Source organism: Pelodiscus sinensis, chromosome 1, assembly GCF_052426305.1.
Source record: "Pelodiscus sinensis isolate ZL-2025 chromosome 1, ASM5242630v1, whole genome shotgun sequence".
Lineage (NCBI taxonomy): Eukaryota > Metazoa > Chordata > Testudines > Trionychidae > Pelodiscus > Pelodiscus sinensis.
This window is the reverse complement of record NC_143052.1, coordinates 109,584,562-109,598,703: the sequence shown is the minus strand read 5'-3', so window position 1 is coordinate 109,598,703 and position 14,142 is coordinate 109,584,562. Positions and strand designations below refer to the sequence as shown.

At 42.9% G+C, this 14,142-nt stretch overlaps 1 protein-coding gene across 4 annotated transcripts in view; it reads left to right on the top strand.

Moving 5' to 3' along the window:
* Positions 1-204: 204 nt before the first annotated feature.
* Positions 205-14,142, top strand: part of KDM5A (lysine demethylase 5A) — a 77,128-nt gene continuing 63,190 nt past the window's right edge. Inside the window, exons 1-5 of one of the 4 annotated variants that reach the window (XM_075940892.2) lie at positions 205-515; positions 2,665-2,742; positions 4,136-4,258; positions 6,582-6,752; positions 7,244-7,378. In XM_075940892.2, coding sequence (XP_075797007.2) covers positions 342-515; positions 2,665-2,742; positions 4,136-4,258; positions 6,582-6,752; positions 7,244-7,378 — 681 coding nt within the window. In that variant the 5' untranslated portion in view covers positions 205-341. Of the gene's footprint in view, positions 516-551; positions 800-2,664; positions 2,743-4,135; positions 4,259-6,581; positions 6,753-7,243; positions 7,379-14,142 lie in introns of those variants that run through there. The other 3 variants (XM_075940870.2, XM_075940885.2, XM_075940874.2) reach the window with 3 other exon arrangements.

Sequence of the window (14,142 nt, the reverse complement as noted above, 5' to 3'; positions counted from 1 at the left end):
CTCTTTTCCGGGGCGGAGGCGGAGGCGCACTGTGCTCTTCGCTTCCGCTAGAGGGCTTTTCTACGTACACGTAACTTCCGGCCGAGTCAGACTCAGGGAGGAGGAAAAAAAACACACACACACAACAAAACCCGACGGGGAGACACAAACAAACGGGAGGAGCCGCCGCGGCGGCGCTTGAGAGCCCGGCCCAGCCGGCGGCAGCGGGGCCCGTAGGATGCGCCCCAGCCCCCGCCTGTGACCCGCCCCCCGGGGAGCGGAGGCGAAGGAGCCCGAACCCCCCCCCCCCGGGCCCGGCTGTTCCTGCGGAGCCGGTGCCCACCCCGGCCCCGAGCGCCGCCATGTCGGGGGGCGGCGGTGGCGGCGGGTCGCGCTACGCGGCGGAGTTCGTGCCCCCGCCCGAGTGCCCCGTGTTCGAGCCCAGCTGGGAGGAGTTCAGCGACCCGCTCGGCTTCATCGGCCGCATCCGCGGCCTGGCCGAGAAAACCGGCATCTGCAAGATCCGACCCCCCAAGGTACCGCACGGGGGAGGGGCAGGTCACGCCCAGGAGAAGGGGCTTGAGGTGACCCCGGGGTGCCGTTTCCTAGGAGCTTTCTCCCTAGTGGGTGTGAGGGGCCCTTCCTGCAGGCCGGGACTTCGCTCAGCCTCTGGAGGCGGCTCTCGGAGCTCGGCTTCGTGAGGCCGGGAGATGCCACGGACGCGGCCGTGGCTTAATCCGACATCTGGGTGCCTGACAGCGCCACAGGGGATATTTGGGAGCTTCTTTCGCCGCTGTGTCGGGTGTAAAGAGCACATGAAGTAAGAGCGTTTGATAACGATGCAAAACTGTTCTCCTTCCTCTCCGCCCCGAAAAAAAAAAAACCATGGCTGAGGTTTAAAGCCCTTCCGGTTATGTCGCCCTTTTCGGGTAGCAGATCAGTAAACCATGGTGTCTTTGTCAGGGACACGCAGTTTGTATGTTTATCTTGAACCTAAAAATCTATGGCTGCATTAATACTGGTGAATAAATGTGCTCGGTTGCTGATCTGTTACTTTGTAACATACTGTTCGTTTGGATCTTAAATTTGCAAACATGGTTCATATGAAAACTAGTTCGTTCTTTTTGGGGAAGAAGGATTTTCCATTCTGATACCACTCTACTTAAATATAATTTTCTGAGTATTATAAGAATTGTCAATGATCTGTTTGCAACAGGAAAATTGGTATTTGTGTGTTTTTTTTAAAAAAAAGGCTCGAAATTAGGTTAGAATAGCCAGACTCTGCCTGCAGCATTATTTTATGACAATTTGTCCTGCAGTCTAGAGGCTTCTGGTAAATACAGCAGTTTCTCAGTAGAATGTACTTCAAACAACTTCAAATTAAAACACAATTTTTAGGTGCAGACAAGAATAAATCAACTTTAAAATAGAAATAGTGAATATGAAAGATTGAAGTGGTTGAGAAAGGAGAGGAGAACCCACGAAGGTGTGGCAGTGAAGGTTGTAGAAACTGTTGCTTACATTTTGTGTTCCTCAGGCTTTTTTCCTTCTGTTCTGCGAGTTGCTGGAATCTGCTTAGTTGGCTTTGTAATATGGTGAAAGCTTGACCTCCAAGAAGTTACCTTTTCTAAAATAAGCAGATTACTTTTGCTTGATTGTGGAATCCAAAAGGCTGAAGAAACCATTCAAGATTCTGGCCAGAAAAAACAGCTTGGGATTTCTTTGCAACTGAACTCTTGGTTTTGCCTTTGTATGATTGATTAGCAGGTTACGTTGCAAGTTGGTCTGGTTGTTTAAAATCCGCAGCATCAATTAGATGAAACACTTTACTGTAACTTATTCATTATTCCTCTTGTTTATTTGAAATTGTAAATATTTTACAGTTCTGATTGGGGCTTTTAAGTGCTACTGCAATAAAAATAATGAACAATTTTAGTGTCAGTTTATCATCATTTTATTTTAGATAGGCTGTGTAACTTCTTAAATCTTTTTTAAAAAGTACTAGAAGACTTATCTTGCTCCCTTGAAGTTAACAACTAATTTGAGTAACAAAATTGGGTTGCATAGTGTGTTTGTGTGCCAGTTTTACATTTTGGCTTGAGATGCTCTAAGACCCCATTTCTGAGGGTTACATTTCTTATGCTTGTATTCTTATCTCTAGTACATGTCTTGCTCCCTTCATGTCCATATGTGCCAGCAACCTTGCCTCAAGTGCTGTGGTTTATTTGAAATTAATAAATTTATTAGTTAGATTTTGAAATATCTGGGGCTTTACAGGCCTTTTATAAAAGCACTACAATATGGTAATTTTGCCATATGGTTCTCTCCATGCAAACCTCTCTTATGCTCTAACTTAATGTAAGGGTAATATCAATCTAAATATTTTAAGCTATGATATTTTTACTTTCATGGGCTCTCTATTGAGGCATCTTAATAGTTTTTCCTTACTCCTAACACAAGTATTGGGGAGAAGCTCATTAATTATGAAATTTCCATGCTTTTCTGAAATGGAAAATTCTCAGGTTAGAATACTTAACAAGAAAAAAATCTTTGATTTGTTCTTTCTGTAATCAGCTGATTTGGACTGTTGAAATTCTAGGGAGCCTCTTTTACGTTTGTGAGAGGAGGTTATGGGGTATTCCTTATATTTTTGAAGCAGTAACATCTCTGTCTCTCTCTCTCTAGGACTGGCAGCCTCCATTTGCATGTGAAGTACAAAACTTTCGTTTCACCCCACGGGTCCAGCGCTTGAATGAACTGGAGGTGAGCTTTTGGACCTTTGATATAATTCTGTATTCACACAAAGCAATATGTCTCTTGAGTTTTGCATCTTGACTAGTTTCTGGATTGGTAGACTTTAATATCCCACAAACCACATGAGAGCTTATAATTGGCACTAGCAGAGTTTGGATAAAATAACTCTCCAAGACTTTGAGAAGTCTGGCTTTTATTTTATTATTCAAAATAACCACAAAAAGGTTTTTATTCTCAACTGGAAATATTTAAAATGAATGCCAAGGACCATTTTATCTAGTAAGATTAGCCAGTGTTTAGCCCTCAATTCCCTTGCTGTCTTTCTGTAAGGTATTTATGGCTGTTAATTCCCAAGTTGCCTGATATTTAACCACCTGGATAATATCTCTAAGTCTTTAAAACAAACAATAAACCTCTGGCACTAATACTTCGTTTTATAGACCCAGTCAGGTTAATTTTTAGTTTTAAAATTTAATTGGAGCCTTTTTTAAAAATGAGTACAATTCCTTTTCTGTTAAGATTTTTCCAAAGATATTTCTCTTCTTCACTCACACTAGTTTTTAAATCTGTGTGCTATTCTGATAACATCATGACCTAGATTCACAAAAGGACATAGATCCCTTATTGCCACTTTAGTCACCTAAGAATCAGAGTTAGGGCGCATAGGGTTTTACAGAATCCCTGCTTGGCTCCTGCCAGACATCATTGGTGCCTAAACCTGGTTGGTGTCTACGTTTTTGCAGTAAAAGTTCCTTTGTTACCTGTGTTTCTGCATATGTGCACTGCAACCTCACTTTAGATTTCTGGATGCTTAAGCCCCAGAGTGACATGTGAATCTGGGGAAGATAGACATTGCTCTGCCTAACATGTTGTTGGGCCATATCTAGGAAGAAAAGGACCTCCCTCATAATTTTGAGCCTTTTGGATTTGGGATACTCTCAGTTCCCATACATTTCGGCATCACGCCCGATTTTTCGGCATCACGCCCGATTTTTGAGAAACCCTCATGCCTCCCTCCCCTCCTCCCCCCATAGCAGCAAAACTTGTTGAGCAAAAAAAAATAGGGGGGGGGGGGGAAACTTTCCAGGGCAGCAAAACTTGATTGCGGGGGAGGGAGGGTGCTGGGTCGCCTCATGCCCCCCCTGGAATTTCTTCACCCCTCCCAGTTTGGGAACCCATGAGCTAGTGGGTAAAGTTTAAAAGTTGGATGGTTTTTCCCTGTTGCTCACATTTCTGCCTCCAGTTGTTGTATAGAGAAAATGAATAGTAAACTGTCTCATTTGTAGTTACATCATGAACATGTAAATACAGTTGCCCTTTGATGCCTTTTTGCTTAGATTTTAGGTATTTCTTTCATATCTGACTAGGTTCAAACTCTTGGGTATTCTTGTTGTGATTATAGGCAATGACCAGAGTGAAACTGGACTTCTTGGATCAGTTAGCAAAATTTTGGGAACTTCAAGGTTCCACTTTAAAAATTCCTGTGGTGGAGAGAAAAATCTTGGATCTGTATTCTCTGAGCAAGGTGAGTAACATTCTTTAGGATATGGGAAGCACAGGACGACCCTGGGTGATAGTAGCAGTTTCATGCAGGCTGTGAACTGGATATACCATGAAAACAAGGAGATACTTATAATCCTCTTGATTACAAATATTTTAAGGAGATGGCAGGCAATTATAAGTACATACAACAATTACCTCTGTGTTGGTTGCTCAGTATGCAGTATGAAAGACCTGCAGAATTAATCAGTGTTTTTATTGGCCAGTTCTTCTTTGCTGCTCTCTGCACATTGTAGGGTTGAGCTGTAGGAGTGTAGAGCTCTTTGCAAGACTATGGGGCCTGTCTATACTTGGAAATGTATCAGAATAGCTAGTCTGAAGTAATTATTTATAGGGGTCAGTATGTGCTGGCTTATAAGTGCCAGCCTCGAGTAGGAAGAAGAACTTATAACTATGCTGGTATAAGTCACTATGTGGGATACTTCAAATCTTCCAGGTTACAAATATTTTGAGTAAGAGTGCCTTTTTCCAATCTAGCTGCTAAAAGCAGTCTTTTGCTAATATAAACTGCATCTACACAAGAAGTGTTTTTCCACTACCTTTTTTTTAGTATAGTCTAGCCCTACAAATGTGTGGTGGTATTAACACTGCTATATCATTGTCAGTTTTCACTTGCTGATCAAAATGTTTGTTTCTCACTTGACTGTAAGCTTGTAAGTTGAGCAGTAGGATCAGTGGAATTGAAACAGTTTGTAGAGAGGGGTTATTGAAAGCCTGAACACAAATGTAAACCCTGTATATGATTGCAACCACTTCAAGCTGGGGACTGCTGCTTCCCTAGTTCTGTCACCCTTGTGTAAGGTACATGGCTTTAAAAGATTGTACTTCAGAAGAATTTGTTTGTCATTGCCCATAAGGCTATGTGTTTGTTTTCTTAGCTGTCTTTGGAAAGCAGTGAAGGTTTATTTCTATGTCTGTCAGGGTTTGTTAGGGAATAATACATTAATCTGTACATAGTGCCAATGGGAATGACACATTTGGAACACTGGCATGAGCTAGAACAGATTTCTTGGTTCTGAGAGACTTAAATACTTCAGTTCTTCTAAATAGTTGAAGGCACAAATTTCTTGCTTTGTTTAATGGAAACTTATTCCCCTAATTGATTGCAAAGGTGCAAAGGTTGTTGTTTATGTCCAGGTAATTTCCTTTGTTGGTATCTAGGTAATTGGTCATTGTTCAAAATGAGCAAGTATAAACTTTGGTTGCTTTCACTATGTTGCTTATCTGATAGTGTCAGCTGCATACACTGGTTATGGGCACTCCATAAAGCTTGGCTATTCTAAGCTAAAAGTGTAAATGTAATTTTACATAATGGGTTCTCTCACTTTTTAAAAACTGAACTGGAGAATACCTTATGTGGGAAAAAAACCAAATTAATAGAGGAAAGTGTGGTTTTAAGTTTTACTTCTGTTAACGATTATAAAAACTGACTAATTAAAAATCTAAATTAGTTTTCACTTAGGCTGTTGTTTTTGCACTTGAATCAGTTTAGAAGCTACATTGGTAAGGTTTTCATTTTTAGTTCCACTGCAGTAATAATACTTTTGTGTCTGGGTTTCCATCAATCGCTTTAGCACTGGGCATGTAACTTGGGTTCTTTGAGGAGGAAAAAGTTTGCCACCAAACTAAAGATGTGTAGAAATGTTTAGTATCTTTACAAAATTTCAGTGAAACCAGAGTTGGTCTACTTTTGTTTTAAACTGCTCGTCAGCAACCCTTATAAGAGGGAAGTGAGGGTGAAAATATTGCCAGTGTTGAGAAGAAACATCTCCTGTGCCACAGTGACTTGCATGTGAAGACAAATGGACTGTTTTTCAGGTGAAATAAATTAGTCCTATGTAGCCAACAGAAATTGAAATACTGTTGCTGTGGCAGTCCTGAGCTAGGGTGAAAGGTGAAATCTGTGCTTAGTTTCTGTTTTTTGTCCAGGATTCTCCGAGAAATTTGTAATTCTGGAGTCTTGAGCTTCAACAATTCATGCTGTCTTGGGTTTGTTAGTTTGAGTTGTTAGTTGAATCTGCTCCCTCACTTTTTGTGGTATGGTATATACTTTTTATTAATTTCTGAAAAATGGGGTTCTAATAAATGCAGCAGTTGCTGAGATTGATATGCATTTGTTAAAGTACTGCCCTGGCAAGAAAAATACCCATATTGTAATGATGGGCCTTTGAGCTTCCTAGAACCTTTGAAGGTTTGGTCTGTCTAGTCATGTCTGGTTCATACACTGTGTTTAGAAGAATTCACACTTTCTTAAAGAACTTTTCTTAAATTTTTTTGTTTTGTTTCAGATTGTCGCCAGCAAAGGAGGCTTTGAGGTGGTCACTAAAGAGAAGAAATGGTCCAAAGTGGCTAGTCGACTAGGCTACTTGCCAGGAAAAGGCACTGGATCACTGCTGAAGTCACACTATGAAAGGATACTGTACCCCTATGAACTCTTCCAGTCTGGGGTTAGCCTTATGGTGAGAGACTTGTTCCCTTCCATGATAGAAAGATGGGACCCAAACTGCATCAGTTTCTTGCCGTACACTAAACTATATCACATGTGATTTTGTGCTCTTGAAAATAGCAGTTGCTTTCATCAAACCTGTACCTGTTCAGATTTGGAAGAATAGAATTAGAAGTTGCATTGTGATCTGGAGTACTGATTGTACTTTTAGGTTTCCTTTATAGGTGTGAGACGAGTTTTTTGTTGGGAACGGGAAACAGGGCAAAGAGTGATGTACCTGTTTGGCAAGGTGTCTTTATTATTCTTTGTTAGGCATCTGTCGAGATTGAATCTTCTTATTTCAGGCTGCATGCAGTGATTTGTTTCTGGTCCAAATGGCATGTGTATTGCAGTATGACTTCACTGATAGCCCTATTTCTCAACAAACAGGATGATTCACAGACCATAGGGAGTCTGATCCCCTGATCAACCAACCTGGTATCCTTCTGTGCTCTGATCCTTTAGGGCATCCAAAAGTCAAACTTGGACATTAAGGAAAAAGTGGAGGCAGAGGACCTCGGCTCTGATGCCCAGGCTTCCACAAAGCAGGGCACAAGAATGAACGTTGTGCTGAAGAGAACCAGACGCATCAAATCCCAGGTACCCACATTATTTGGCCACTACAGACAGAGTGCATTTATTCTTTGCACGATTGCAATAGCACTCAGACTGCAACAGCCTTTGTCTGGCCATGGGAGCCCACTCAAATGTGCCATGAAGTTGGAGTCCTTTTTTTAACTTCAGAGACGTGTGTCTTTTAGCCTTGATCTATTCACAGATATTGAATAAGCTTTGCTTTTATAAGCAGATATAATTAAACTTTTTTCATCTGGCTTCTATTATGTTGGCTTGCATCAGGGAATGCACCAATGCAAGCTAAATGGATATAAGCTAGTTGTAAAATAGTATAAGTGTCAACATGCTTCTATTTAACTACATCTTGATTTTTAGACATGCCTTTAGTTCAGGAGTCTCAATCACAGCCTATTGGTCATCTATGGCTCGGGCATTTTCACAAATCCTGCCTTGGAGTTCCTATGGTTTGGGGTGTGTATATGTTGTAGTCCCCTAAGCCTTGCCACTTTCTGCCCTTCCCCCTCCCACCTCCTTGAGGGACGCAGCCATAGGTACCTGTCATGGGGTAGTAGGAGGGGTCGGGTCCCCTGCACTCAGTGAAGCAGAGCAAGTTGAGTTCACTCTGCTTTCCGCAGTGAGTGTGGAGGGTCCAACCCCTGCTGTTGCGCCAGGCCATCCTGATAATTACTGAGGCCGTATCCTTTGGAGAAGGGGGATTGTGGAGGAGATGTAATGGGTGGCAGAGGACTGGGCGGGAGCAGGGCATGGGTGGCTAGTGCTGACCCTGTCCCGCTCCCCCCAGCCCTCAAGGACTCTTGGGCTGGCTTGTGAAAATGCTTTGATGGCCCATAGACAGTGTGTTTGAGACCTATACTTTAGTTAAAATAGATGTTAGCTTGTGTGCAGACAAAAGATTTACAGTCAGTGGGAAAATGTAGAAATGGGACTAATCACGTAATTGACTGACAGGTTTTTTTTGTCAAGAGCTTGCAGTAGGGAGGGAAAATGCAGAGTAATGACTGAGGAATCTGCTCTAGTTCCACAGCTTTTCTCCTGGATATAAGCAGTCTCTTTTGTGTGTGTTAAAGGCTGCTATTGCTACAGCAACATTTGAAATAGGAAATATCAAAATTGCGTAAAGACGGCCAGTAAGTTTCCCTTCAAACCTGAAACAGCATCATTTTACATGCCAACACGTCAAAAAAGATCTTGCAGTCTTGGCCTGATTTTCCTTCTCTTAATTTCTTTTCCTGCAGTTTTGTTTAAGCAGGCCTTCTCTATTCCTGATAAAATAACATGCTTGTTATAAAAAGAATCTCTGAAAATATTTGGACTGGGTTTTTGTGGCACGTTTTAGTGGCTTCTTGCTGGCCAGTCAGTGGGACATTGGTGAAAGCTGGGTTTTAATTTAATCTTTTTTTACTGTTTGTGCCATGCCATTCTGGACGTACTTTAAGCACACTGAAATTTCTATACTAATGCGATCAGAAACACGCAGCGCACATCTCATGCCACTCATGCTTCTCCATTTCTCTGCACTTCTGCTGAATCTTTCTGTTTTAGTAAATAGCGTGTTCTGTTTCTCTTAGGTTATGGTTCATTTAGACAGGATTACCTTTCATCTGATCTCGCTTTATGGCAGACTTACTACATTTATTTGTATAGCATAACCATATACAAAAGCGTCACCTTGGTAGTCCCTCACTATGATCATGTGAGATGTTTCAAACTATGTTGTGTTGGGTGTGGTCAGTACGTGAACCGGAGGTACCCATTCAAGAAAAAATCCAGCATGCTACAGGAACTGCTGCCTGTTGCTAAGTATGTGGAATTCTTTTGAGTTGGTATTGAGCCACTATCTAGGGGGCACTATGCTATTGTGTCTTTTTCAGATGAGATATGAGACACTACATCATTAAGATCTCATCGCTCTTTTTGCAAGACTGCTCTCAGTAGTTTCAGTAAAACAATGGTATTCCTCACTCTCCTTTCTAAAAACTGTTCGTAGTGTTCCTGGCGCAGAACAGCTGCTGCATTGCATTGGTTGGTGAGTTTTCTTCTTTACACACATAGCCTGCAAAGCTCTTTATTGTTAATTTATACAAAATGACTCGTAAAAAAAAAAATCTAAGCACACTTTCTTTTACTTTAGCACTTAACACAAGAAATAACAGAAATTAATTTTCCTACTCCTGAGAAACTCGGCTCACTTCACTTAACCCGTAAAAGCCCTAATATTTTTAGGATACATTCAGAATAATCATGATAAACTTGTTGGACTATTGGAAAACTGAATTCAAAGCAGAGACCTGTCCATTATTCTGATGAACACTCTCAAATAACATCCCACCCCCAAATAGCCAGAGAGCAAGTATAGACTGTTTGTAAAATGTTCCACATTTCCAGGGCAGGTACTTATTTGGGATGAAATAGGTTATTTGGTTACCTGGTAAGCATTAGCCTTACCGGAACGCTTACCTGGTAATCATTTAACTGGAGGGACAGGTGGTGGGTTTAGCCTCCCTTGGCCAGCTGAAGCAGCCCTTCTTCTCTGCCTCCCTGATGGGATCCTTGCTGGCCACAGCATCCACCCCATCCCGCCCCTGCTTGCTGGTGAAGGTCTGGGCTGGAGGAGCTGTCAGCCTGCAGTGAGCTGGCTCGACTCCAATGGCATGGTTAACCATTTATAGGATTATAATTGGATCATTTAACTGGCTAACTTTTGAAATGGATATTTACATCCCTAGTGACTATGGAGAAGAGCAGTGTCTACGATAGGAATTAAAACCACCTAGCCCTGGTAGATGAAATTGAACACTTTGACTTGTATCATAAACCAGCTGGAGAGCCTTCAGAACCCACATGCTCAATATGCCTTACATGAGAATATCCATCAGATAAACATGTTCCTGTATTCTCCGTCAGATGTAGATGACCTTTGTAGAGTGTGAGAAGTAGTTGTGTTAGTCTGTAACTGAAAAAACTTAAAAAATAATTACTAGTTCTGCAGCACCTTAGAAGCTACCCAAAAATGCAGGCGATATCATGAGCTTTCTTGGACACAACCCACTTCTTCAGATGTAGAGTATGTTGCCAGTTGTCTGCTGCATGTAACAGTTACTGGTGATTTCTGTGTCCAAAAAGATTTTACAAGTGGGAGATAATATTACAGTCTAAAAAAGCAGAGAAAGCATTGTGGACCTATTACTTACGGATCAATTAGCTAAGAATGAGAATAGTAACAGTTTTGAACTATCATCTGAAAGTTACTTGAATTAAATGTGGGTAAGGAATTGTACTGCTGCATTCTGTGAAACCAGGATACTAGATTTCAGGAAAGCCAGATTTTAAGTGTGATAGATGTGTGAGAAGAAATTATTAAAATTGTCTGTTGTAAAGGAAGGCTGGGAAACTTCTGAGATCGTAATTAAACCATAACTAACTACAAACCCTCTGAAAAAAGTAACTGAAGGAACAAGAAGAGGAAGACTTTTTTTTTTTGAAATTTTTCAAATATCTGTTTTAACCTGTTGTATTCTTTTTTCCCTTATCCCAAAATAAAACTACAGGCAGTCCCTGGGTTACGTACAAGATAGAGACTGTAGGTTTGTTCTTAAGTTGAATTTGTGTGTAAGTCGGAACTGGCGTCCAAATTCAGCCGCCGTTGAAACTGATCAACGGCTGATTCCAGGAAGCCCGGGGCAGAGCAACTCTGCCTCGGGCTTCCTGTAGTCAGCCGCTGGTCAGTTTCAGCAGTGGCTGACTTGGGGACGCCTGGGGCAGAGCAGCAGGGGTGCTGCCGGGTTGGTCCAGTAGCGCCAAGGAGCGGCGCTGTGGGACCAACTTGGCAGCGCCCCAGCTGCTCCACCGTAGGCGTCGTCGGGGAGAAAAGCCTGGTGGGCGGGGGGGGGGGGGGCGCACTAGCTGCGCCTCTTTCCCCCCCCCCCCCCCCAGCAGACCAGGGAGACGCGGAGCAGCTTTTCTTGCCCCGGAGGATGCGGGCGGCGGGACTGCAGCGCATCTGGGCGTCCTGCCGCTTGCGTCCTCCGGGGCGAGAAAAGCCCCGTTCGTAACTGCGGATCTGACATAAGTCGGATCCGCGTAACTCGGGGACTGCCTGTATTGTAAATGGGAATGGTAGGGAAGGAAAGCAATAACTTGAAAGGTGTGCAAGGGATGGAATGGAAGGAAAAAAAATTAACACAAAAAATAAGGATGACTTCGCAGATTTTGAGGTGGGATGGAAGAAATGGTAAATTGAAAGTAGATCGTTTATTAGATGAGAAGTGAACTAACAACTGAAAAATGGCACTTACACATTTTCCTTTTACTACGTAATTCAACACAGTTTTAAAGAAATCTTGTGTAAAAAGCAAACAAAAAAAATGCAGATTGGAAATACTGGAATTATGGAGTAAAAACATAAGCCATTAGGATGCATCCTGGGCTGTTAAAGGATTTGACTGAGTTTACTCAACTGTTGAAAACGTATTCATAAAAAATCATTGTACTGGAAGGAAAGAGAAGCTTCAATCTTTTTAAAAAGGTGATGGTATTAAAATGACACCAACTTTTAATCTAGGTAAGTTTTTAGAAAAGTTGAGTTGCAGGCAACATCTGTTCTTTGTTCCCTTACCAATTTTTGTCATTTGGCAATCATGTTTTACTGTTTTGAAAACACTTTTGTGTATCAGTGAGTGAGAATTGCAGTGCAAACTCTACAAGGAAACAATTTAACTAAAAGCAATAAAAAATTCATTTTCAATTATAATCTTAGGTATTACTTCTAATAATAGAAGGTTAAAATTATCACGTGGAAGTGATTTTTTGTAAAATAGGATATCTCTTTAAAGGATGAGATACTTAAACCCATTGGATCCTGTTAGTGTTTTCTGATATAGAGGAAAAAGTCCTTCATTTTCAGATTAGCTATTGTGGGAAGATAGAGTAACTAGAGAAATCTGTTCAAATAGTAGAGGAAAAAATGGTGATGACAAGTCTTATTTCATTGCATGCTCAGTCACAAACCCTTGTTAGGATTAATAAAGTTGTGCCCATATTAAATCACAATGTTAGGGCAGAATAACTTTATAAACACTTGTATCAAGAGCCACAGAGTACAAGTGTCTGAGGTTAATTTGTTTTGTTAGAGTGCAAATTGCAAGTTGTGATATGTATGGCTTTTTGGTATACAGGCAGTCCCCGGGTTACGTACAAGATAGGGACTGTAGGTTTGTTCTTAAGTTGAATCTGTATGTAAGTCGGAACTGGCGTCCAGATTCAGCCGCTGCTGAAACTGATGAGTTTCAACAGTGGCTGAATCTGGACGCCAGTTCTGACTTACACACAGATTCAACTTAAGAACCCCAGGCATCCCCAAGTCAGCTGCTGCTGAAACTGATCAGCGGCTGATTCCAGGAAGCCCGGGGCAGGGGCTTCCTGTAGTCCGCCGCTGGTCAGTTTTAGCAGTGGCTGAATCAGGACGCCTGGGGCAGAGCAGCTGGGGTGCTGCCGGGTTGGTCCAGTAGCGCCCAGAGCGGCGCTATGGGACCAACCGGCAGCGCCCCAGCTGCTGTACCACAGGCGTCCGGAGCAAAGCCGCAGAGCACGGGGGCAGCGGGACAGCCCAGACGCGCAGTGGCTGTCCTGCTGCCCTCGGGCTCTGCGGCTTTGCTCCCTCTCCCTGGTCTGCAGACCAGGGGGACGGGGAGCAAAGCCGCGCAACACGCGGACAGCCCAGATGCGTCTGGGCTGTCCGCTGCCCGCGTGCTCTGCCGCTTGGCTTCCTCTCCCTGGTCTGCTGGAGACCAGGGAGACGGCCCCGTTCGTAACTGCGGATCCGTCATAAGTCGGATCCGTGTAACTCGGGGACTGCCTGTATATTGGAGATGAAAGTGAAAACTTTATGGAAAATTAGAGCATTTTATGCTGCATAAGACTTTTTTCCTGTCTTAAACATTTAATTCTGTGCTTTCACAGTTTTTTAGTTGGGATGTATCTTGAGGCAAATTTAAGTGCCACTAAATGAAGCTGGGTTTTAATAGTATTGAATGTTTTGGGTATTCATAATAAGGAGTCATGTGGAGGGGTGTAAGCGACTTGCTTTTCGGGTAGTTGAGTAGGAACCTGACCAGTTGCTTCCCCTGCTTGCTGCCTTGATCAGGGAGAGGGAGCAGGGAGGAGAAGCAAGAGCTGCTGCTGGGGAGAGCTGGCTTAAAAGCTGATTCCCCCAGCACTGTCTTGGTGGGAGACAGGAGAGGTAGAGGGCAGTTGTAAAAGGGCATGAGCAGGGATTGAGAGAGTCCTGCTCACACGGGTTCCAATTGCCGCTCCTCTCGTTTTTAAATATACAAGAAGTGCCCACATTTTAAAGGGAGAGGTGCAGCGGGATAGCGAGTGCCCCCCCATCTACTAGTGGATGGAATTACAATTGATTAGTTAACTAATAGAAATTTAACATCCCTAGTTCTGTGGCACCTTAAAGGCTAACTTGGGATGTTAAATAGTTGGTAATAGAATAGTCATCTAACTGCATGAATTCCTAGTAGTTAGTTGACTATTCTATAATCCCTCATGGCGGGGCTGGCAGGCAGTATGCTCTGGCCCCCCTCCTGGGGAGCCCCCTGTCACTCTGCACTGCTGCCTCTGTATCCAAGGCAGCAGTGTGGGATGGCAGGTAGGAGCCTGTCGGTGAGGGGAGCCAGCTGACAAACCATCTCCCCCCATGGAATGGCTGCCTGCTGCCTCGCATTGCTGCCTCTGATAGAGGCAGCAACATGGGGTGGCAT